General features: G+C 38.3%; 1 protein-coding gene across 1 annotated transcript; it reads left to right on the top strand.

The window, feature by feature from the left end:
• Positions 1 to 2,159: 2,159 nt before the first annotated feature.
• igfn1.1 (immunoglobulin like and fibronectin type III domain containing 1, tandem duplicate 1) lies at positions 2,160 to 22,125 on the top strand. The gene is made up of 25 exons (XM_070903257.1): positions 2,160 to 2,208; positions 8,107 to 8,226; positions 8,704 to 8,846; positions 9,339 to 9,438; positions 9,570 to 9,614; positions 10,593 to 10,626; positions 10,770 to 10,953; positions 11,117 to 11,230; positions 11,318 to 11,486; positions 11,686 to 11,958; positions 12,138 to 12,830; positions 13,283 to 13,318; positions 14,747 to 14,824; positions 16,111 to 16,235; positions 16,387 to 16,528; positions 16,694 to 16,987; positions 17,086 to 17,382; positions 17,952 to 18,131; positions 18,223 to 18,351; positions 18,449 to 18,757; positions 19,609 to 19,694; positions 19,800 to 19,992; positions 20,099 to 20,395; positions 21,014 to 21,340; positions 21,459 to 22,125. Exons 1-25 carry the CDS (start codon positions 2,160 to 2,162, stop codon positions 21,461 to 21,463), a joined length of 4,422 nt encoding a protein of 1,473 aa, XP_070759358.1. The 3' UTR covers positions 21,464 to 22,125.
• Positions 22,126 to 22,254: the final 129 nt, after the last annotated feature.

Below are 22,254 nucleotides of genomic sequence, written 5' to 3'. Positions count from 1 at the left end.
AGGCCAGAATTCACTCAATCAGACGAGAGCCTCGGCCAAACATTAAACTATAAATGTAATGAGCTAAAATGGCAAAACTATTCGGTGGGAGGGAAGAGGAACGGGTTTCCTTTAATGCAAAGGGCCTTCTGCCAAGATGTCTCCTGTTGCAGGCTGTTTTGCTTTTACCATATGTGTTGCGTAGTTCATTTTCAAGATCCGCCAAGAGCCAAGATCGGTGCTGGAGCCCAGAACCTTGCTGAACATATGCTGGAGCATGTGTACAACTAAAAATAAAGCACTTACTATTCAAGACAGCAGGTTTTATTTTCAGTGGCACATCAGGACAGACTGTAAATATTTAAAATTTGAGGTGAAATATTTAAGATTCAGTGTTTTTTGAAATTATGGTGCAAGTCAAAAAAGAGAAGCCCTCCGTTCAACAAAACCAGACACATGTTTCAAACAGACATTTCAGCTTTGTTTAAATTCGTTTAAAGCCCCTGAAAATCTATTTTCTCAAACAGTTTCTTATTATGGCCAATTGGGTCTTACATAATCACGAGATTAGCAGAGTGTTATTCTCTTAATAATTAATAACTAAGGATGTTTTTGTTTTCCAAACATGAACTTTGATTGTTGCTTATTTAGTGATGAATATTTAATGTCAGAGAGAAATAGAACATTTTCAGGGGCTTTAAAGGTTTAGAGGAGTGGGAGCAGGTTGAGTGCACATGCTGTTAGAACAGGTGTAAAATGTAAAAACCTTTGGTAAACCCGGCATCATACTACAGTAGGTGTGCATCTATTACAGTAGATGGACAAGATAATGACATTTAAAGAATCATGCAATTAATAGTTACTTAAGATGTTTTCATGCTAAGTGAGCTGTACACAACAGCAACCGTTCTTTGTATTATTAAACAGCTATTATACAGCTATGGCAGCACTTAACAGCACTTGAAAATCCATAATCATAAACAAAATCCTAATAATAGGTATTTTAAGGCACCGGGGGAAAGAATCAGTCATATTACCATATTAGGTTGTCCAATTAAAGACAAAAGTGCAATGTTATTCACACTGAGCACTGAAAGCAGAATTTAAACAGCACTCACCTCTTCGAGTCAACAATATTTTCTGGAAATCTACATTCAGCTGCAAAGTAATGATGACAATAATATGAATTACCCTTATGTAACCACACCTACTTCAAGTCCCTGTCCAATGAGAAGGTTAAGACCTCTCAACTTGAGTCATTAGGTCAAGTTTTACAAGAAGAAGAAAATAGCAATGGCATAAAGTGATGCATGTGACATTTCAAAACAGAGAGGGGATATGACTCATGTGACGGTCAAACAAGTGTCATATGAGTCAGTTGTGAGTGAGAGTCAGTTGAAGTGTCACATTACATGTTTTTTGTATGGAAAACTCCTGTGGTGTGTCAATGAAGATCATAACTAAGACTAAAACTAAACTCAGAAATGTTGTTTCTTTTTTTGAAAAATAATGGATATCATTTGGTAATAAAGTTGATAAATACTGTATATGTATATATTAATAAAGTGAAGGGAGATGCTGCATCTTCTAGCACTTTTTTCCCTCTAAAGCCTGTGAGGAGGTAATTTAAAACATGGTATACATACATTAATACATGCATATATGCGAGGCTGTAGCAGTGATAACGCGTACAGTATTTTAAAATAAGCCTAACTCTTCACCCTGTTTATCTAAGGCTTCAACAAGTTCCTTGCTTAATTAACGCATGCCTCAAAGGATTCCTGAGATAGGTATTCATCCCATGTTAAGGCCAACAGTTACTGTAAATGACATTGGTTGCTGCCTCTTACTGACTGGTTAGAGTAACTGCAGTGGGCTTTAGAAAAAGCCATCTGAGCAAATTAGAGCAGCTGGTTTTCCTCCACAAGTTTTAAATAAATCAATGACCACCGCTGTGTGGCATCTGCTTAAATGTTCAAAAAGAGAATGAGCAACTAAAAGCACAACCATTCTCAAAGTTAAAAAGACGGACACCTGAAGCTCTGAGGAGAATGTCAGTCAGTGTTCACTGATTTGCTTTTGAGCCATGCATGTATGCAGTGCTAAATATTTCCTCTTGTATCTTCTGTCTTTTTTGCTGCAGAGCTTTCTGAATCAGCAGAGCTCCAGAGGAAACCAAGATGTGGAAGAGGTCAAAGGTGACCGACCAAACTGCCGCTGGGCAGGCGGGTAAGTGCTGGGTGATGTACGGCCTCTCTGGTTAGGTCAGTCACGGGTTGGTATCGCAGCTGTCTCCACCTATTTACTCTTGCCCGCGGAATAAAGATGAACAGGATCCATTCGACTTACACAACTAATCTCTATACAAAATAAATATATATGTGGTATTGCATTCAAGAAAAAATGAAACGCTGCAAGAAAAGAAAACACCTGGGAAGCCTACCACTTCGAAGATTTCACAAGGTCGGTGTCTACAAAATACATCTTTTTTGAAGACGTGGCGTACCCAAGACATCTGAATAATGCTGTATGATGTTGAGGGCTGACCATTTCAGCGAAGAGAAAACAAAGATAAGCACCACAGCTTCTTTTATCAAGTGGAAGCCGTCCAAGTAATATTCATGGTGTTTCAAATCCCTGCAGTGTAGAGTGTATCCTCCATGATGTCAAGAAAACTCAACAGCAAAGACCACATTTATGTCAACAAGGTCACAGATGCTACTTTTTAAATGGACGCTATCTGAAAAAACGTTTGAATGTGGCGCTGACCATATTGTTCATCAACTTCTCCTCGCCAAGGATGCGATTATGAATATGTCGGTCAAATAAATGATCAGAGGAGTCACCGATGCCAGAAGATGAAATGCAAATAAGCTGTAATCACTGAACGAGTGCACACTGTGGAAAAAAAAAAAATCTCTTCATGACAAATAGAAAAAGTCAAAGAATCTCCACTCAGGGTCACTCTGAGTGTATCGGAAGAACAACACTGACATACAGATGATGGCTTCAAGGATGAGCAAGAAAATCATCATGGAGGATCAATGCAAGTGCCACAGCTGAAGAGAAAACTGAAAATGAAATGGTGTCCTTGTTTGATAGAAGACAAAATGAAGGCTTATTTTACATTAATTTCCAACAAATTGCTTTTCCACAAAGTACTTTCACATTATTTCTCTCAAGCACTGCGCAGGAATCATCCTGAGATGTCAGCCATGAGAAAATGCTGGAAGCGAGCTTGAAGTTAAGTGTAATCAGCAGTTGCAGTTGCTGCTGTACATATTGCTAACATAGTGTATTATACTGTGTCTATTACTAACCTTTTTTTGTTGTGTGATGTGTCTCTGAATATTTCGTTCTGCCTAAGTTGTGTCTGTGTTTGTGCTTCCCACTCCTGGGTGACACTGTATATTGTGGTGTTTCATGTTCAACGTGGCCATAATCCTGTCGAAGTTCCAACCTGCCATGGTGCTTTTGTCAGGATTAAAATTTACCTGTCCTGTTTCCTCTCCTGCTTTCTCGTTGCGTGTTAAGTCGACGGTTCTGAAGGAGTTCACCCAGACGACAAAGGTATGCGAGCAAAAAAAGAAATCAGATTTCACAAACGATCTGCCTTCTGTAAGTGCATGACTCCATGTTGGGTGAGTTGCATGTATGATGTGGTCTTCATCACTCCTTGAAAGGTGTCATCCGAAATGGATGATTCAACTTTCAGTGTCACAACAGATGCATTTCATTGTGACATTTTAAACAACCTCCATATGAATACTAGCTCAAGGCTGTTGCTAGAGGGCACTGCGGTTGATTTCCATGTGTCTACTTTATGTTGTAATTTAAGGGGAAAATGCCACTTTTTTACTTCTGTCCTACAGTCCTGCACAGTATGTTGGCACAGTTCAGTCTCAATAAGTGAACTTGCTCTACAGGGACTTCTCCGAGGAGTGGCATGATCTCACCTAAAATCTAGCTAATCTGAATGGCCACCCCAGTGCCCCCTTTAAATCGCACAAATCATCAAGCTTAATCATAATTAACTTGTATCTTTGGGTTAATATTGATGTAAACTGCAAACTGCATGAATTTGGTATGAATAAGTAGATTACAAGTCATATTTGAGGCTGTAGTTTTATACAATGAACAACAACGCAAACTGAGTCACCCCTTTAAGACACCCTTTCTGTATTCCCTTGAGATTTTTGGCCTTTTCATGCCTGACCCACAAGCTCTCTTGGCTTCACTGTGACGACCAGGACTGTCACAGATACAAAATTGCAATTTCTATGATCCTAGCAGTTCAAAGCAGGTCTAAGAAAACCGTGTGCTGTAAAGTTAACCCCAGAACATTGAAGGTCTCGAGGTAATCAGCTGGAATGACATCCATGACCTCTGGAAGCCCTGAAGCCTCGCCCAACTCTAAATATCTTTTGATTTCTTGTATTCCTGTGACAACTACTCTGGGACAACACAAGTACACAATGACCTGAGGTATCAAGTGCAAGTCAACCAGTTATTAGTTCACATCTACAAAAGAAAACTTTGTAGTAAATCTCAAGAGTGATGAACTGATGTAGACAATAAAGACCAGTGACAGAATCTAATTACCTTGGGACATAGACAAATGAAAACAGTTCAGCATTAGTTACTGTATGTTTGGACAGCTGAGCAGCAAAGAACGGCAAAGTTACTGCAAAGTCCTGACAGCCAACAAGGGCAACTGGCAAAAACTGCACTGATGACAATAAACAAAACATCACACAGAAACAGTGGGAACATGTTGGTGAGTCGGCAGGTTTTGGAAAGCTTTCTGAGCGTACTCTTTATCATTCATTCATTCATTTGTTCATTTATTTATTTGGCAAGGCAAGCCAGGTGCATTTAAAAAGCACATTTCATACACAAAGGCATTTCAAAGTGCTTTATAAGCCATAAAAGACATGCAATAAGAAAAACACAAATTCAAAAAGCTAGAAGAAGTTAAAAAGATGAAAGCACAGAGCAATAAATAGAAGAAAGTGCAGCACTCAAGTGACTTAATATTAAGTTTAAAGGCGGTTAGAAGACTGTAATATCCTCTGTAAGTTTGTTCCAGCTCTGTGTATCTTTGTGGTCAACATTGTGGGATGCACTGATACAAAATACATTGGATTCATTCAAGTAGAGGTCAGAGAGCCTATAGCTAAATGTAGTGCATAATAAAAAATAATGTATAGTACAAATTAAAACATGAATGGATGGATGAACAAGAGGAAGGATTGGGGAACACTTTAAAAAACTTTCCACACTATGCTTACATTTCTGATGAACTGCAAAATCTGAATAATTGCTTTTTCAGGAATGCCTATTCTGGTAACAATTCATCCCCGTGAAAGCAAAGCAGGGACATTGAAAACTGTCATTGTTTGGTAAAGAACTCTTTGACAGAACAAGCAGTCCTCCAGTGCAACAGTATTAGAGACACGATAAGAGCAGTTGTTATTTTCAGCCACAGGCGTTTCAGGTGAGGACTGAACGGCAAACCTTCAGCTTGCAGCCCATGTACATGCTTATCCATCTGACAGCCGTGAAGATCTTTAAAAAAAATAAGATATCAAGAGTCTGTTGACGTTTGCAAATGTCTAATATGACTCAAATATACAAAGATATACATTTTACACAGCACTTATCAAACACGTAAGTCATGTTAAATTACACTCCATCGATTACCTTTTGCTGACTGACCCATGAAATCAATGCCTGGCTTAAATACGCAGCTTTAATTGCTGTTCTACATTAATAGGCTGATCAATATTTCCATGCAAACATATGGCTTTTAATGACCCCGTCATCCTCGCGATTCCACAGCGTGATCGTTCTGCTTGTTCTGTAACACCTGCCGCAAGCAATTCACCTCCAATGCGCTTCAGACTGCAAAACGCTGGGGCACCCTGCTAATTTCTCCTTCCTTGAACTATATCTTCTATAGTTTATATTCTGCCTATTACAGGTCTTTCATGCCAAGTGAAAATTATTAAAGACCAGGGATCCCTGGACCAGCTGAACCTCTGTGATCAGCATTCAATGATGCCCCCCCCGAGATTACTGTGGGTCAGTCCATGTTGGTACTCTATCAATCACAGTATCTATGCCTAATTCTAAAGACTTTTCAAAGAGTTTTAAAAAGCTCAAGATGGACTTGTATCATTTGTACCCTGTGGACTTCTAGAAACTGGAGCGAGCAGAGCCTTTTTCCCCACAAAGAAGACTTCTGGCCAATTTTCCCTGTTTTGGGTGCTCACAATTTAGACTGAACTGTGCTAGAAATAGGAATAATATGTACTGCAGTTCAAATACGAACATAGGGTGTCTCACTCATTACAGATGTCCACCTTCATGACTGTAGACTTCTTAAATATATTTATAGTTATTACAAGCAAATTGTATCATGAATGACATAAATGTGATGTTCAAATGAAAAAATATCTAAATATCTAAACTCATAATCATAATGTTTTCAACCTCCTGCCAGTCAACTCTAAAGACATTTGTACGTGTGCACATGGCACATTTCCTAAAACAACTGCTGTGGTCATGAACTGCTTCTTTAGTCGTATAACAAAATCGTCATGAAATGTATTAATTCAGCCTCATCCATTAATTATTAAGTCAACTTTACAAATTTTAGTACAAAACTTCACTAAACTTGAAATCATTCATTTACAACATATGTAGACGTGTGCTATGTAGAAAAACACCAGATACAAATCTGACTGACATAAGATTTAGCAGATAAACATTTTATCTTTTTATCTCTTTATCTTTTAACATTTTATCTTCGTTTTTTCTTTATGACTAAAATTTGCAAGCTAGAGAGCTGAAAAACAACTTTGTGACTGAGTTATATGTAATATTGTAAGATGAATTTTTCTGCTAATTGAGGTAATCCTTTACCTGGAGATAAACAGCTAGCCAGTGAGAATCATTGTCAGTTTTCTTCACGTAAACTACAATGAATTTAAGGTTAAATGTGAATTGTCCAATATTCTAATTAATATTAACCACTCACGTTTTCAACAGGACATAAACATTGATGTTTATGGCAAGGATACTGAATTTATTACAACACCGACTATTATCTTATTACGCCTGCTACTTACATAAATAAAGTCCGTTGGGGGTGCATGTTTATATCAGTATTAAACACTCACTACTAATACCAAGAGGCCCATGATGTGGGACAGTCCAGAGTTCATTATAACAGAAAACTTGGCTACGTTTTCTTTTACAGAGATGTTTCACACATTGGAAAGCTGTCAGACAGTCACATTCCTCTGGAAAGGTTTCTGACTTCTGACCCGTCCGCGGGTCTTACAGTATGTACTGCTCATTATGAGCACTCTGAATCCAGTGGGAGTGCTCCATGTTAACTGTTGTGAGGGTGTAGTAGTCAGAGCAAAGCCAACACACAGGAGATATAAAGAAGATGGGGATGTAAATTAACTCACTTGCATTCTGTTCTTGCAAAAAGAAAATGAGAACAAGTACAACAAACCTTTGGCGGGTTACATTTAAGGAGGCAGAGATAGTCATGCTAATTTGGTTCAGAACTTGGCATAGCATTTGCTTGTGTTATCCCTATTTACATGTCAGTTTACACAGAAAATGCTGGATCATCTTGAAATATTTAATAATATTATCTAAATAGGATAAGATAATATAAATGACCACATAAAATACTGGCCTGAGTTCACCTTTAGGTAGTTCTTGTTTCTTTTCTTAGCCATAGAAGTCTTCAATCCATTATTGTGGCATTGTTTTGTTGCTTTCTTCAGATAAACACTTGACATGTTTGTGTAAATGTGACTATGAGTGAAGTTTACACTGACAAATGTTTACTGGGTATTTGTTTTCATTATCCACTCTTGAACTAAATGTGAATACAGCCTAGGTAAGCCTTTCTTAATAAGTTTTCTTTTTTTCTTCAACATACTGAACTTTTTCAGTTCACTCATTGACAGAAGTGGCTCATCAAAATAAGTCATTAACATTTTCATGCTTTAATGAATACATTGTGTACACTGTATATTTAATTTGTCCCCTCTGTACGCTAAGCTTGTCTAATTGTTAATGTTTTGGGGTTTTTTTGATTAGGCATCAAGAAGAAGTCGAAAGTGCCCGGTGTCATGATAACACAGTTTATGGAGGAACTTCCAGAGGGAATGTCAACCCCAGATTTCACTCGCAAACCCATTGCTCTGACTATTCAAGAGGGTAAGTCTTCATGTCTCTGAGAGCCAGACCCAAGTCCATCTTAACCCATAAGAACCCATGGTGACACCAGTGTAACACACACTTCAAAGGCCCCAGAATCTTCCTTATACAGCTTTGTGCTTCATCTTAACTCATTAAGTCCCTAAGCGACATATACGAAACATCCTGGTGTGGTGGCCGACCTGTCACAGTCATGTCAAAATGGTGGTGTGACATGTAAACACAAGTGAAGGAAGCAACTAATTTCAAAAAGCCAAATTTACCATAAACGCCCAATGTAACGTATATGTAACATCACAGATCTTTGACATTAAGGGGTAGTATAAAAAAAACCCATCAGAAATGTCTTCAATGTGGTGAACTTAACAATCCAAATAGAAAATGTACCATGCATCTGCACCACTGCCACCTCCACTAAAAATGCAGCAATGAATAATATGCCACTAATGAGAAAACCTTAATTTTTTCCCATTCCAGGTAAAGTTGCAGTCTTTAAAGCCATAGTAGTGGGCACCCCAACACCTACTATAACATGGAGCAGAGCCAACGGAGAAATACATTATCACCCTGATGTGTGCCTGCAGAAGTATGATGAGGCATCTCACGAACATACCATTGAGGTAAGATTTACATGTAGCAGTATAAATGATAATACTTTGCAACAAACCCTAAAGGCATGGTCCCATTACATCGCCATTTAACAAAATGATGCAGGTAATAAATAAACATTAATCAGAGCGATCACAGATTGTAAACAGTGTGTGAGAGTGACGCAACAATCTGCAGTCTGGTAGTGTGACAATGTACTACATATAGTGATAAAACAAGCTAGAATAATGACCAAACACAGCGCACCAGTGTCTCTATTGGTCGAGTTCATCCATTTGGTCAAAGCTGAACAAAAGTGACCCACGAATCGGCCCGAGCCGGCTGGAGATTTCAGTGAAACAAGAAAGGCACGCCTGAATTTGTCCATCCCTTTGGCTTAAGCAGAAGGGAATGGGAGACATGAATATTCGTAAACCGGAAATATAATGCGTCCACGTCTTAAGACTAATACTGCTTTCAGTGATAATAAAAATGCCATTAACTCTGTGTTTGCATTTCATTAGTTTCCCAAGGTCGCTCCGGAGGATGCTGATACCTACAAGTGTTTTGCAACAAATGAATATGGAAGGGCTGTTTGCACTGTTGTCTTGAATATTATTGAGGGTAAAATCCTTATTATTCTGTCTCTCAAGTGTGTAAGATAATATGCATTATATATCCTCCTGATAAGTTGGCATATTTGTATTCAATTGAGAAGACAGGTAATGAAAATTAAGGTGACTGATTCTTTACAGTTGGATTCTCTAAGAGCAAAGAGCTTCAAAAGAAACAAGGAGAAGGTGAGGTTTCAAATACATTTTGACCTTCAAAGTTTTACCTCAAGAGGTGTGCTAATTTTACTCTTTTTATTTGGCAAGGTAGTTTGTGTTTGTTGGGTGTCAGGCTGACCTTTTTAAAGGCAAAGTTTTCATCAAAAGAGAGCTCATATACACTGTCCTTCCCCCTGTCAGACACAAATAGCACTAAATAGCAGACAAACTAGCACTGCAATTAAAAACACATTCATCACATTTTTACAAAAAACATTTTTAGGGATTTGGGCAACCAGCTGTGTACAAAGATGAATAGAGGTTGATGGTTTTCATCTAAGCTATCAATACTTGGACTGATGCAGCACCTCTCAGATTCCCTGTGCTCCAATCTAGCCCATATATTTTCATATCAGCGTGACATTTTATTCATTAATTGGAGATATTGGGAAAAATATGCCTGTCATGGTGCATCTGTCACATCAGCGCCAGTGCCTCTGTGCGCTGACACTTGACACATTAATGGCTCTCTTAGAAATTGACTGAAAAATGTGAACATCAGCAACCAGAACCATGTTAGGCTGTATCTCCAACACATGGTTTCTGATTGATTGCCTTCATTTTTGTAAGTTTGCCGAGAAATATCAAAGGCACTTCAGAGATTAGAGATCTGGCCAGTTATTCTGGGTTTCTCTTGCCTGAGCATTGTTAAGGAGACAACTTAACGTAATGTTTGATCAGTCAGATAATGTGTGTGAGGAGCACAATTTAATTTGGGCACACGGGGGATACACTGTGGGGTGCCAATTAGATAGGATTGGACACTTTCCTCTATTAGCCATTAAGCTGAAAACACAGATGTACTTTATTAAAAAGAAACCAATTCTTGTGGATCTTTACTCAAAATGTACGCTAATGAAATTAAATGGAACCTTGTGTTTTTGAATAGTTTTGTAAAAGACAAAACATGACATAAACACAAACATGTTTTTCGTTATGGTTCCCCAGATGTAACAGACTTCAGAAAAAAACTGAAAAAACGGTGAGTGAAATATTGCAAGTCTGTTAAAATAAATTATTTATATTGGTATTTTTTTATGACAGTGATTTTTCTATGACAGTATGAGAGCAATTGTTTGAGCGTGTTGGTGTGTGTGGGGCTTAATGAAATCTCTCACTCTGCAGTAATCCTGATGGATCACGGGAGGAAAAGCCAATGGAGCCAGAGGAGAAGGTCTGGGAAATTCTCCTTAGTGCAGAAAAGAAAGACTACGAGCGCATCTGTGCCGACTACGGTATCACAGACTTCCGCGGCATGCTGAAGAAACTCAGTGAAATGAAGAGAGAGAGAGAGGAGGAGATTGCAGAGGTATGTGGCCTTTTGATTCTTCTTAAATTCTATCATAAGCATGTCCAACAAAACTGCTTTAACATAATTTGTTGTTTTAGAAGCGTATTTGTTTTTGGTGTCTATCTTATACTGTGTAAGCTTACAGTGTTTGTGTTTTTTTATCTCTTTATTTCTACTGTAGTTTGTTACACAAATCAGTGCACTGAAACATATTGAGGTCAATGATGACGACTGTGCAACAATTGAGTTGGACATGGACCTCAAGGATCCTAGCAGCAAAGTTTTCCTGTACAAGGTGAGGCAGAAACTACTTACTCCAGTCTTATCGTGCAGCATTTTATTATCTATTATCGAAACGGTAACATGTCACTAAATTCTGCAGAATGGCGTCATGGTTCCATTCACCAAAGAAGAAGGCGACGCCATGAAGCATAGTTTGAAACAAGTTGGCAAGAAATATATATTCACAATTAACAAACTAGGCACAGAAGATGCTGGACTCTACTCAGTGGATGTTGAGGGCGTCAACGTTTTCTCCACAGATTTTAAAGGTATGTCCTCAATCATGTGTGATTAGGTTTAAGTAAATGCGATTGTTGCTCAACATAGTTTTTTTTTTATTAAATGCACACATTGAGTTGCGACACCCACCAGTGACTCTGTACAGAATATGTACTTTAGAAAATGAATATGGATAGATTGATGAAATTAAATAGTCTCTCTTCTTTGTGTGTTTCTGTAATCCTGCAGTACCTGAAGTTGACTTTGCTGTCAAAATACAAGAGGTTAAGGCAGAAGAAAGAGAGGACGCTCTCTTCCAATGTGTCCTGACTGCACCTATGAATGAGATCAAATGGTATGGCAAAACCGCTCTGCTGTCAAATGGTGAGAAACATGAAATCATTGTATCTGAAGATAAGCTTATCCACAAGTTGATTGTGCGGGACTGTAAGCCTTTGGACGCCGGTATCTATGCTGCTGTGGCAGGTATCAAATCCTGCAATGCCTGGCTTGTAGTTGAAGGTGAGAAAATTATTGTCTTTCTACTTTTTTGTCTTTGGGGATTCTCATCATGCTTTCCAGTTGCATGCATAAATATGGAACATCTTGTAGATACTTTCCCCTGACACCAAATAATTGTTAAATTCCGAATTTAACAGTCAGCTAAAAATCCTGAATACATTTGACATTATCTTTTATAGCTGACAAAGATCCTGCCAACAAGGGCAAGAAGGCAGCTCGCAAAACTACTTTGGCTGGAGGCGGTAATGACGATGATCTGATAAGAATAGCTAAAGAACAGCAGGAAAAATATCAGAAAGAAATGGAAGAAAAAATGGAAATTGCCAAGAAGGCTCAAGAAGAGAAAGAAGCTGCAGATGCAGTTGCCCGAGCAGAAGCTGAAGCAGCTAAAAAGGCAGAGGATGAAGCCAAAGCTAAGGCTAAAGCTGAAGCTAAGGCTGCTGCAAAGGCGAAGAGGGCAGCAGCTGGCAAGGATGGAGCTGCAAGGAAAACTAAGAAAAAAGCTGGTGCTGCTGGTGGTGCAGGCTCTGCTGCGGATGGTGCTGGAGGTGCTGGTGCTGCCAGTGGTGCTGGTGGTGCAGGGGGTGACGGAACTGATGGTGGCAAAGGCATCGGAGCAGGTGCTGGTGGTGGTGCAGGTGGTGAAGGTGGAAGTGGAGATGGAAGTGGAGCTGGAGCTAAAGGTGGAGCTGGGGGTGGAGCTGGGGGCCTAGCTGGAGGCGGTGAAGGTTTTGAGGGAGAAGAGGAAGATGATTCATTTGAAGATTCTGATGAAGAATTTGAGGGTGAAGGAGATGGAGGAGAGGGTGAAGAAGGAGGGAAGCGAAGGAAACTTGTGAGAGACGGTGCACTTGGTGCAGATACAGCAATAGGTAAGAAATTCAATCATACTTCATAAATGCTTATCACAATGCAATACAATATAAACATCTTTACAGAGAAACTTTCTTTAAGAATTATTATTATTATTATTATGAATAGTAGCAGCAATGGAAGGTATTTGTATTTTGTTGTTGTTGATGTTTTTCTGTTTTGATATTAGTCTCTTCTTAATCTCTTTTGATGTTTATTATGTTACTGTTGTTTGTCTTTTTCATGAACTTTCAGAATCATTATAAAAGTCTATTAACCTTTTATCAATATCTTATCAGTAGCTTACAATATCTTTAATCAATAGAAGAACAATACTTATATGAATATATAAAGAATTTTGAAACCACATTTTTCAAAACATTTTCATCAACATTAATATGACAATAGTAAATGATCACATTTAGATATTCGTGACATTCTGTATAAAGTTGCCATTTATTATCACTAATAGGAGATAATATTGATGAGGAAACCACAAATCAACAAGGTGAAAAATCTGGGAAAAAAGGAAAACGTCCCAAAAGGAAAAATGTGGAGGTTGAAGAAGCTGTTGTTGGTAAGAGATGTCAAAGGTTGCATGCTGAAGTCAATTTACTGACTTTTAAGGTCATTTGAATGAAAATGGCTTTGACATCACAACACTTCCTAACTTAGATGCAGCTGCATTAACAATATATGTATATAACACTGACCAAATTAAACCACTGACTCTTTACAAAGCTCTGCACTGCTCAGCTTTGCCAATCATACAATTAGCTAAAAGCGCCCTGAGGCACGGGCCAATTTCAAAAGATATTTCAGAAAGGTCTTGTCAAGCCTCAGTGATAGAAGTAGCTTTATTCAGGATGTGTACGATTGTAGGATGAGTTTAGAGGCTTCACTAAAAAGTACAGTTTAGTTTAGTTTTCATGTGTCAAAGAAAATATAATTTCTCACATGGTTTTCAGTCTAAAAACTATTGAAAACAACAGGCTTTAAGTATTAACTTATTAACTATTTACTAAATGAATAATTGAGCTAATACTGATTAATAAAACATAATTTTATGTCTATATCTTTATATGTTGGTGCCTCTTCTGAGAAACAGAACGCAGTACAGCATGTACATGCTATTCTAAATTCTGAAGTCGCTATCTAATCCTTTACTTAAATAAATATAGATATGTTCTATATTTGTGTTTTGTGCTTAATATGTGTGCTTTCATGTTTGTCTTTCTGTTATAAATACCTTGTTCAATTCATGTACAAGTTTGTTATGTTAGAGGGTAGAAAAATGGAAAAGGTGACTGACAACTCAAGAGCGTGTTCATAACAGATTTTGAGGTTTGGTACTTTTGAGTAACAGAAATACTATATCGATATACCATCATATCATGGACTCAGATATAGTCCATTTTTGTTGAAAACTACTAAAACTATCAGCACTAATGTATCAGCACTTTTGACACTGGTATTACTCCTTGTGGTAAAATACTTTACAATATGTATTCATGTAGAAAGTGATACTCAATAGCAAAATAGTCTCCAAAAGGAAAAAGAAACACAATCCACAAGGCCCCTAACCAAGGTTAATCAAGTCACTTCACAGTGACACCATTATGGAGCCCATGTTTAATAACAAGTTGGATATCACCTTTTCCACCACCCTCTTCTTCTGTATTGAAGTTTGTTATTTCTGTTGTTGCTGCTGATCTTGTTTTCATGCTCCATGTTGACATTTTAATTGTTATTGTTACTGTTTTCATTAATGTTATTTGTAAGGCATATCCAACTGCAAATGAGAAACATTGGATTGATGGTAATTACGATGATATCCTCTAAAACTGAAAACCAAAAAACACAGAGGCGAGTGGTGCCAGTGGTGATAATGGCACCGGGCCAACATCTGAATCTGCTGAAAATGGTGAGGGTGCAGACGGCGGTGAGCCAGCAGCAGTTGGCAAGCGTTCAGGCCGTGCAAGGCAAGGCCCATTGATCATGGAGACAGTTAGTGGTAAGATTACTGCCGTTGCATTAACTGCTGCATGGGAAGCACTGTCACTGAAAAAAGTCATTTGATGAGCAGATGACTTTTCCAGTGATTTGAGGGTTAACATGAAAAGTGTGTGACCACTGAGCAGAATGCTACATTTGATCTCTAATTGGTTAAATGGCCTTTTAGAATGATCAGAGAATTCAGCAAGAGTGGACTTAACCTTGAGAGTGGCTTTAAGAAATGCTAATCAGATTTGATGCACTTTTGGTCTTATAATCATTTCTTCAGGCGCCATGACAGTGAAGTGAATCCTACATACTCAAACATACTTTAGTCTTGTTCTGCAGACAACAGAACAGCATTGGTTATACAATTGTATTTCTATGACCTACAGGTTGGATATCAGCAGGCATTTTATTGTTCTATATTAATGTGTCCACCTCTGTCTCTCATGTATTGTGTTTGCAGACTGTGTGAGTATGTGTGCAAGTATGTGTATGTTCAAATCCAACTGTGCTCTGTGTTAACAATCGTGCTTTTTAAATGTTGATCCAGGATGAGTCGGTGCATTGAGGTTATCAATATATATATATGAACAACTGCAGAACAGATCCTATTCTTGATAAAACAACTTCAACACTTGTGTGTAGACACACACTCTTACTGTACATAATTTGAAGATGGAAGACAACCCGAGCAGACTTCAGAGGATGAAGACCTACCTCTAAATCCGTTTCTGCACATTGAAGACTGAATTCAGATCAAACAGACAAAATGCTCATTTCTGACACTGACCAAGGAACTGTCAGTCTTGAGTGGGATATTTTATATTTTAAGAGTGTTTCAAGAGTAAGTAAGTAAGTGAACAGAGGCAAATGAAGGCCTCTGTGATGACATTCTTATGAGCTGTGCCAAGAGTTCAACTCTGCAAACTTTCAAGTTGAAGAAGGCCACTCCCAAACAAGACAATCAAGCTACACATTAACCAAGACGACATCTTTATCAAGTTTCAAATAAATGCACTCTTCTTACATCCCTTACAAACAAAGAATACAATCTCTTCAACATTAAATCTGCATTTTAACATGTATTTTATAATCAAAAGCAATTATAAAATACATGATACAAACAGAAATGCAGAGAGAACATTTGTGATGTCTGATGACTGTTTAAAAAGTGAGGTAAGTGTGTGCACATCCATAGATGGATGTACAAAAACTTTAAACAGCTAAACAACAACTTGTATGCAGATGTCAGCTGTTAGTGGTGTGCATTGACTAACTTATTGGTTGATAAATCCTCAGACCCAGGAGTTCACTTTCATGCTGGGCTTTCTGACTGCAAAGCCATTATTGGAGAAGCAGCAGAGTTGGAGTGTAAAGTGAGCAGGGAAGACTGTGAGGGAATCTGGTACAAAGATGGAGAAGAGGTAAGCCCAGGGTCCCCATTGCATATGGGCTTTGATGTTTGTGCAGTAATATAACCAAATAGGAAATGGTGATTATCATGTATTCATTAGAGATACAGATGAGATTTTATCTATATTTGTTGTGTTACAGTAATATGTTTGTTTTTTCCAGATGAAATCATCTGAGGGTATAACAATTTCAAAAGAAGGAACTTTCCACAAGCTGAAAATTCACAAAGTTACTGAGGAATTTGCTGGAAAATATAAATTTGAAGCAGATGGGCGGAAAACAGAGGCCTTGATTGTTGTTGAAGGTAAAAACATGTTCCTTACAGAAATGACTTACTTGCATCATTCATTAGAGAGTGCCCGCAGGTCATGGTGGTGATGTAAAATGGATTTTTAGCTTTAAAGTACGTAACCAGATAGCATGACAGTGCTTAAAATATCTGTCTGTACTGTTTTGCCAATCATTGTAGATCCGCCCAGATTTGATACTGAGGAACTGGAAGCATTTAAAACCCCTATAACCGTGAAAAAAGGACACAAAGCTATCTTCAAATTACCTTATATTGGACGGGAACCCATAAAAGTTCAGTGGTACCTTGAGGGTGAAGAACTTTCGGATGAAGGAAACATCAAGTTAGAGCACTCAGATGGTAGCAGCCGTCTGCTTCTAACCAAGCTGCAGCGCAAGGACAGTGGTGAAGTCAAGATAAAACTCAAAAATGAGTTCGGCACTGTTGAGGCCTTCAGCCAGCTTATTGTACTGGGTATGTATATAAAACATTTTTATTTACAAATAGCCTACAAATTTAGGCAACATGTACAGCACAGATTAATATTGTATATGCTACTTTGCTTTTGACAGATAAACCCACTCCTCCAATGGGACCTCTGGAGATTGTTGAAGCCTCCTCCTCTGTAATTGAATTCAAGTGGAGGCCCCCAAAAGATAGCGGTGGCTGCAAGATAGGCAACTATATCCTTGAACGACAACAAGTTGGCCGCAACACCTGGAAGAAGGTGGGGCCAATTGGTCCAGAGGCCAAATACAGGGACTCTGACGTAGACCACGGCAGGAGGTACTGCTATCGCATCAGAGTGGAGACTGAAATAGGCACCAGTGAGCTGATGGAAACAGAGGACATTCAAGCTGGTACAAAAGGTAAACTCAGACCAATATTATGAAACTGTGTTATCTTAGAAATACTTTTTAGTAAAGGCCGGCATTTGATTGCTAAATTTCCCAGCAACAACAATGGGACTGATGCGATTGGTAGATTCACTAGATTCACAAGAAAATTCGCACAGATCTCTCGCATCAAGTTCAAATTTGGTGAACACGCAAATTTGAATAAAATGATCCTGACAATGAGACCCCAGGGCGAAGAAAACTCCGCAGTACAGAAAATAGAAAGATGCTTAGAGAGCTATTGTGACTGCATAGCGCTAGCATGTTCTCGCCGTGCTAGCATGTTAGCCGTAAGCTCACCAGCTAAAGTAGTTCACCATCTAGCCCTGTGAGTAGTCCCTACATTATCAGGCCTCTACCATCACCTATTTCATGAAATAGCACAGATGAATTTCGCTGTGCCACTGTCTGGTGTGACCGGGCCTTGATTCTTCAGAACAAACCTTTGTAATTCCAACGTCATGACCAATTCCCCCACAGTACACAAAATAATCTACCTTTTAGACTAAGAAATTACAGATCCCAATATTTTGTGTATACAGCATACCCTGGACCTCCATCAGCACCAAAGGTTGTCAGTGCCTTCAAGAACTGCATCAACCTCTCTTGGTCTCCTCCAGCCAACACTGGAGGAACCAATATTCTGGGATACAACGTTGAGAAACGCAAGAAGGGCAGCAACCTGTGGGGCCCAGTCAACCCCCCTAATGAGATGATCACAGGTTGCATTATGATTCACACATTACTTTTGTTTGATCATGTTATGACAGCATGCTGTAATTCCTATATTGCATATGTTCTTTTCCTATACAGCTAAGGGATTTGGAGTTAAAGATGTGGTTGAGGGCATGGAGTACGAGTTCCGTGTGTCAGCAATCAATAACTCTGGAGCAGGGGAGTTCAGTACACCGTCTGAGTTTGTGTTTGCCAGAGACCCTAAGAGTAGGTGGACATTTAAAAATGTTATCATGGTCATTATTTTGTCAATACTTCATACAGCCTCCAAATTGCAGCACTGAATATGAATCATGTGTTACAGAGCCTCCTGGTAAAGTCATAGACTTTAAAGTGACAGATTCCACCTACACAACTCTGTCTCTGTCTTGGACCAAACCCAAGGACATTGAGGGGGTTGAGGATGAAGCCAAAGGATATTTTGTGGAGATCAGACCTGCAGAAAACACAGAATGGGATCGCTGCAATTCAAATGCAATAACCATGACTTCCTATACAGTCAAAGGCATGAAGTCAATGGCCATGTACTGGGTGAGAGTCGTTGCTACTAATGATGGAGGAAACGGAGTGCCACAGGACCTGGATAATTACATCCTCGCTATGCCCCCTCCTGGTAAGAAAATTCACTTCAAAGTTATTTATGTCAGTTATATGTAACATTGTGATTACAGGGACTCCCCTGTAACAATACTTTATAGTTAAAGCGTTGTATAATCAATGAGTTTAACCTATTGATGAAAAAATATGAATTTTTAAACTGATCTGAATCAATTATGTACAGGCATAGAAAAGCTTATTGTGAAAATCCTGACTTTAGTTAACCTAAAGAGATTAATAGATACTCCACAAACCCAACCCAGAGTTACCTTGATCTGGATCTTCGAAGCCTGGTTTAAATAATCAAGATAATTGATTGATGAACTGGCTTTCTGGGCGGACAACTGTGTTCAACACTTACCAACCTATTTGGCTTCTCAAGCTTTTCACCAGTAATGTAAGATGACAGCAGCAAGCAAGACTTTCACTTTCATTTCAATGTTTAGATCAACACTAAAATTTGTTTATCATTATACGTTTTGTTTCACTAAGTATCATGTGACTCAAGTTGAGGATGCAACTGGAAACGTGGTTCATGAAATCAGGATATGATATGTACATTTGCAAAAACATATGTTATACTCTCTTGTATACTCTTTTTTGTAAAAGACTAATAATAACAACCAACACAATAATGTTCAGATGAAAACTTTCATCAATAAGTTCAATTGGTTGGTGTCAAATGAACGAACACAAATGATTGCAGCAGTACTGTATATCCAACATAAAAGATAATTCATATGTAGTTTTGCAGTTGAATTGTGAGATTTTTCTGGTGTGCCCTCTATCCTTAAAAAGCAATTCTCAACATCAAGATTGACTATTGATGACTATTAATGACCAGCTTTCACCCTGCTGTTAACCTAGTGAGACCACGTTTCACGGATGCCAAAATCAAGAGTTTCATGGTGGTGAGAGCAGGGAATTCTGCACGATTCACCATTAACTTTGAGGTAATTTAGGAAGTAATTACGATGACATATATCCTCGACAATGCATATATAGTCTAATTTCTCATTTCATCTTCTGAAAAAAATATATTTTTACATTCTTTGTAGGCCTCTCCTTGGCCTGAGGTCATCTGGCTGAAAGATGGAGTGCCGGTGTCTAAAAAGGTGACCATCAGCAATGCAGAGGGCACATCCCAGCTTCTGATTCCTTCCGCTGAGCGCTTAGATACTGGAATCTATACTATCATTGTCAAGAACATTGTCGGCCAAGAAACATTCAGCGTTGAAATCAGAGTCACAGGTGAGTTTGGTGAAATACTGTACCTTCTTACTGTACAATAATTTACACCTATTCCATATGCTGTAGATAAAAAGAAAAAAAAAATACTTTTGTATTTGAAATCCAGATGAGCCTAAGCCACCAGGTCCTGTGGAGACTGACGAAAACGTGCCTGGCACAGTGACCATTTCATGGACCCCATCTCCAGATGAGAAGCGTGACGACAGGCTGCACTACATGGTGACTAAACGCGATTCAAGTAAAAGAACATGGCACACCGTTGCAGATCACATCTTCAACAATAGATTCACAGCCTGCAACATCATGCCGGGCCGAGAATACCAGTTCAGAGTCTATGCAAAGAATGACATGGGATCCTCCAAACCCTCAGAATCACCAAAGTGGTTGATTTCTTGCAAAAAAGGTAGGTAAATGTTTATGACTTCCAGGTTCAAAAAGTACAAGTAGACCAATATCTGTATTTGAAGAAGCACAAACTTAAGCAAATATAGTACTTACATATTACCACATATTTCCTCATAACAATGTTCAAAGATCACATCAGCCAATGTACGATATTTAATTTGAAAAGACTGATGCCACTGGACCACATATGTACTGTGCCAATGTACAGTAATGTTTCTGTATGCTTTTACGACATTTTGGCCTGTAACTCTGCATCACTGCATTTCTTTTCTCCTTGTGTCAAGAGTTAACTACGATCATCATACCAAATCAAGTATCTTTGAGAAGTCTCTTTTCATGGCTATCAATTGAATTGAGATACTCCAAACCATTTGGCCGTCACATTTTATTCATTTCATTAGCAGACACAGAAACACTAAGTAGATATTATTTATTTATGATATGTTGCTTTGATGAAATACTGTAGTATATGAATAGAATGCCAGAATGTACTGTACCTGTAAATTTTCAACCATACTGTACCTGTAGTGCCACCATCAGGCCAATGCTGAAACATATTCTCCTGTTAGATGATTACAATTCTAATTTGATGCAATGCATATCTGCTTTCTTCCAGAAAAGTTCACTCTGAGCATGCCAGAAACAAAGCTCTGTAATCTAGAGTGTCCCCCGAGGTTCATTGTCCCATTGAAAATGCACGCTGCTCCTCAAGGGTATGAATGCTACATGAGCTGTGCCGTAAAAGGGGATCCAACACCACATGTGACATGGCTCCGCAACAATATCAGTCTGAATACCAACACTAACTACTACATCTCCAACACCTGTGGAGTCTGTTCTCTGCTCATATTGAGGGTTGGACCTAAAGACACCGGGGAATACAAGGTTGTTGCAGAAAACTCTAAGGGGAGGGCCGAGTGCTCCACTAAACTGACAGTCAGAGGTAAATTTTAACTGTATTTTAAAGATGCTGTCACCATGATATGCATGTAATACAGTGATGATGTTTGAAATCTGAAACTATTAATTGCCTTTGTCTTTTTCCCTCCATTTTTTTCCAGAATAAATGAATACACTGAAGATGGTAGAATTGCTCTAAAACCAGAGCAGAAATCAAGTTGTTGGCAATTCACATACTGCATCTTTAGAGTTTAGCAAACCCTGTCAAATGTAGAATGTAATATTTAATATTGCCCGTGATACCTTCCTTTTAGGTTGTATTTGTACATCAACTATTTGATGAACAATTTCCTACAAAGGCTTGCATTTATTCAAAGTTAAACTCACAATAAGGTCTTAGGCAAACAGTATGTTTTGGCCATGTTTTGTTTGTTTTGATTTCAATTGTGCAATCTCAATAAAATGGAAGCTTGAAATAATAGTGTGCAATCTTGCATATTTTAAACGTAATAATAATAATAACAATAATAATAAATATATTACAGCAGTACAGGACACATTGTAGCAGTCATTTATTGATTTTAAAAATGCTATTTTAAGGTGTGTGTCTAAAGCTTATGAAACTATCTGCTTGTGTCTGTCAATACATTTTTTAGATGAAGGTTTCTGTTCATGTGTATCGTGATTGTTTAGTTTCAATTTTCCAAAGATTCCGTAATTGTGGATTTGCAATCTTCCCCTCAATTGAAACTGAGATGAGAAAAAATACATTCATTAAAGATTTATATGACACTGACTGTTATAGTCTGTTATACGTGTGGAAATATGTGTGGGTTTGGTGTAAATAAATATTCCATACTGCTATTGTGATGTGAAATTTTCAATCTGACCTGCATGTCACTTAGAAAAACACTCAACAGAAAATGCATTTATGTGTATAAAGACTACCGAAAAACA

This window comes from Enoplosus armatus, chromosome 3, assembly GCF_043641665.1.
Source record: "Enoplosus armatus isolate fEnoArm2 chromosome 3, fEnoArm2.hap1, whole genome shotgun sequence".
Taxonomy (NCBI): domain Eukaryota; kingdom Metazoa; phylum Chordata; class Actinopteri; order Centrarchiformes; family Enoplosidae; genus Enoplosus; species Enoplosus armatus.
The sequence above is the reverse complement of the archived record's forward strand: the minus strand, read 5'-3'. Positions and strand labels throughout refer to the sequence as shown.